This window comes from Cebus imitator, unplaced genomic scaffold, assembly GCF_001604975.1.
Source record: "Cebus imitator isolate Cc_AM_T3 unplaced genomic scaffold, Cebus_imitator-1.0 Scaffold94, whole genome shotgun sequence".
Taxonomy (NCBI): Eukaryota; Metazoa; Chordata; class Mammalia; order Primates; family Cebidae; genus Cebus; species Cebus imitator.
In genome coordinates this window covers 4,567,924-4,571,640 of record NW_016107409.1, presented here as the reverse complement: position 1 = coordinate 4,571,640, position 3,717 = coordinate 4,567,924, and the positions used below count along the sequence as shown (strand labels likewise).

The 3,717-nt window shown below is 40.9% G+C and overlaps 1 protein-coding gene across 8 annotated transcripts in view; it reads right to left on the bottom strand.

Moving 5' to 3' along the window:
* RUBCNL (rubicon like autophagy enhancer) overlaps positions 1-3,717 on the bottom strand; it is a 147,865-nt gene that overhangs the window by 112,874 nt on the left and 31,274 nt on the right. For 7 of the 8 annotated variants that reach the window (XR_005201460.1, XM_017535983.2, XM_037741120.1 and 4 more), the window contains exons 3-4: positions 2,193-2,272; positions 1,381-1,591 (exon numbers count right to left, since the gene is read on the bottom strand). Coding sequence is in view for 7 of the 8 variants with exons in the window: in XM_017535983.2 (XP_017391472.1) it covers positions 1,381-1,591; positions 2,193-2,272 (291 nt within the window). In the remaining variant the exon portion in view is untranslated. The remainder of the gene's footprint in view (positions 1-1,380; positions 1,592-2,192; positions 2,273-3,717) is intronic. The other variant, XM_017535985.1, reaches the window with a different exon arrangement.

Genomic DNA, 3,717 nt, shown 5'->3' with positions numbered 1-3,717 from the left:
GACCAACCTGCAGTTTGAATAATACCAACCTATCTCATGGAAGAACATCTATTGCCACAAATGTCACAAGAGAAATACTCAATAAAAGATAAATATTTATATTTGGAGGATAGAAATATAAATTTTCATTTAACATATTCATATTTATTCATGTTTTCTTAAAGTTTCAGCTACCATCAATTTCCACCCAACCACTAAACAAATGTTTATTAAAATACCTATTTCAGACAAGGCATTATACTAAACACAAATACAAACAAGATAATCTCTCCTCCATCTAAGAGTTTAAAATCTCAGGAAGGGCTGGGTGTGGTGGCTCGCACCTGTTAATCCCAGCACTTTGGGAGGCCATGGCAAGTGGATCACCTGAGGTTGGGAGTTCAAGACCAGCCTGACCAACATGGAGAAATCCCATCTCAACTAAAACTACAAAAATTAGCCAGGCGTGGTGGCACATGCCTGTAATCCCAGATACCTGGGAGGCTGAGGCAGGAGAATCACTTGAACCTGGGAGAAGGAAGTTGCAGTGAGCTGAGATGGTGCCGTTGCACTCCAATCTGGGCAACAAGAGTTAAATGCCATCTCAACAACAGCAACAACAACAGAAAGAAAGAAAGAAAGAAAGAAAGAAAAGAAAAGAAAAGAAAAGAAAAGAAAAGAAAAGAAAAGAAAGAAGGAAGGAAGGAAGGAAGGAAGGAAAGAAAGAAAGAAAGAGAAAGAGAGAGAGAGAAGGAAGGAAGGAAGGAGGGAGGGAGGGAGGGAAGGAGGGAAAGAAGGAAGGAAAAGAAAAAGAGAGAGAATGAAAGAAAGAAAGGAAGGAAGGAAGGAAGGAAGGAAGGAAGGAGTCCAAGATTTAAAAAAAAATAGGATTGGACAACTGAATGGAGCATAACCAATTTCGACTCAGATGGCGGAAATGGTGAGGATTACATAGGTTACTCAAGAAGTTTTTAGACAAAGGATTTAAAGACATAAATTAGTCCTCCTTTATCTGCAGTTTCACTTTCCATGGTTTTGGTTACTTGCAGTTAAGTGGTCCAAAAATATTCAATGAAAAGTTCCAGAAATGAATAATTCTTAAGTTTTAAATTGTGCACCATCCTGAGTAGGATGATGAAATCCCACACTATCTTGCCATGTCCCCTCTGGGACATGAATCACCCTTTGTCCAGCATACCACACTGTATGTATACCTGCCCACTAGTCATTTAGTAACCCTTTTGGTTTGGTTACAGGAATAACAAAAAATGTGTAGTGCATTTAGGGTTTGGTACTATCTGAAGTTTCAGGCTTCTACTGGGAGTCTTGGATAAAGGGGATATTATAGAGGAGACATGTGAAATACATAACATACAGCTTTCTCATATTTGCGCAACTTGCCTTCATAGCCACTGCATGAAGAAATGGAAGACCCAGATTCTTGCTTTATGTTGGTATCAAAAGTCACTTCAGAGTCAGGCTGATCACTCCCAAGTAACCCAAGTGCTTCTTCTTTACTCCAGCTCTCTGTCTGCTGTTGACTCAGAATGTTACACTTCATTTTCTCCATTGCTGATATAATCATATCTGCAACATAAAAGTGGGAATTTTCCTGCAGAAAAAGAAATCAATTAATATACAAGCATGATCAACTTTTTCCATGGAGGGTGTATTAGATTTGAAATATCAAGAAGCTCTATTTAAGTGGAGTTAAATTCATTTCACTGAGTTATCATAGGTCACTTTATGACTTACAGCATACATTGTCCAGAAACATAGATTTGGCTTACTATAATCAACAGACAACTCAAGTTGGATTTTTTTTAGAGATGGGGTTTCACCATGTTGGCTAGGATGGTCTTGATCTCCTGACCTCGTAATCTGCCCACCTCAGCCTCCCAAAGTCCTGGGATTACAGGCATAAGCCACCACGCCTGGCCCTCAAATTGGATTTCTTGTTGTACAAAACCCTAGGTTGGGGGAAGCCCAGTGGCAGACATCATGCATCAATCACAGAAAACTTTCCAGCTGAACACAGGTGCTGCCTTGGAACCCTTCTTAGCTTAGTGTTTCTGGCAGTCTCTACCAATCAAATACTGAAAGGAAACATATTTGTGATGTTTCATCAAACTGAAGTTTCCAGATTTAAATCAGAACAACACTATCTAAAGAATTAAGACTCTATGATTAAAAAGAAAGAAGACAGCATTCACCTTTTCTACATCGACAGGCAGCACAAATACCTCTGGTGAGAAGGAATTCAAAGAAATGGTTCTACTGCCTTGAACAGCACCTGCCAATAAAGCAAGTTATTAAAACTGGAGAAAAGGGAATTTAAAGATTATCTAAGAAAATAAAACAATTCTAGTGGCTTTTAAATAATGTAAAAAATAAGCACAATTCTAGAATAAATTAAGATGAAAAAAAAGAAAGATCTTTCTGATGGCAGGTCTTGCGGATTGCTTTAGTGATGGTCATTTCTAGGAGAGGCTGTTGGAGCAACTGGGAGGTATCCTCAGAGAAGGCATGGGAGAACAACCAGAGTGGAGACCAATGAGGAAAAGAGGGTAGAAAGAGAATAGAGTCCCGGGAAATCCCAAGAGAGGCTGGGGAAGGGTGAGAAGCCACCGTCCAGAAGCAGGGCCCTGAGGATTATAAGATTGCTTCTCTAACTCATTGTGATTGACCTTAAACTTCCTTTTTTTTTTTTTTCCTTCTTTTGAGACAATATCTTGCTCTGTCACCCAGGCTAGAGTTTAGTGGCGTGATCACAGTTCACTGTGGCTTCAACCTCCGGGGCTCAAGCAATTCTTCCACCTCAGCCTCCCTAGCAGCTAAGATACCTGTGCCACCATGCCAAGCTAATTTTCTAAATTTTTTTTTGGAAAGATGAGGGTCTCATTTGGCTGGTCTCAAATTACTGGGTTAAAGCAATCCTTCTGCCTCAGCCTCCCAAAGTGCTCGGATTACAGGCATGAACCACTGCACTCAGCCCTAAACCTCCTGTCCAGAGAAATAAAATCCATCCAAAATAGGTCAGCATTGCTTCTCCAAGATAGTATTCTTCCAGTCAAAACCAACAAACTGCAGAAGGTACATTCTGCTGACACATCCATTCCTGCACCCTTAGCCACTCCATTACTGGCAATGACCACCATCAAAACAAGCATTTTTTCTGTCTTGTGATTTCTTTCTGCAGCATTTAAAGCAAAAATTTCTGGGTAAAGAGCTGAGTTGTCTCAACCTGCTAAATTAAAACAAAATGCTACACATGGTGGTGGCACAGCTTTCAGAGTGACGGAGTTGCAAGCATGGTCATTCAAATCCCTTGCTTCATGTTCATGAAAGTAGCTGTTGCATGGAAAAACTTGGACTTCTTAGCTTCAAAAGCTAGAGGTTGGCAAACTTTTTCTGTAAAGGGCTAGGTAGTATATATTGGAGGAGCTGAGGGCCATGCAATATCCGCTGCAATCACTCTATTCTGCTACTGAGAAAGCAGCTACAAACAAAAGAGGAATTCATTTATAAAAATAGGAAGCTGGGAGGATTTGGTACACAGGTCGTAGTTTGCAGGCCCTGAGTATAGAGGGAAGAGCACAGAGTTAGCCAGGCATGGTGGCAGGTGCCTGTAATCCCAAGTACTCAGGAGGCTGAGACAGGGGAATCGCTTCAACCGGGGCGGCAGAGATCACGCCACTGCACTCCAGCCTGGGTGATTTAGAGTGAAACTCCATCTTA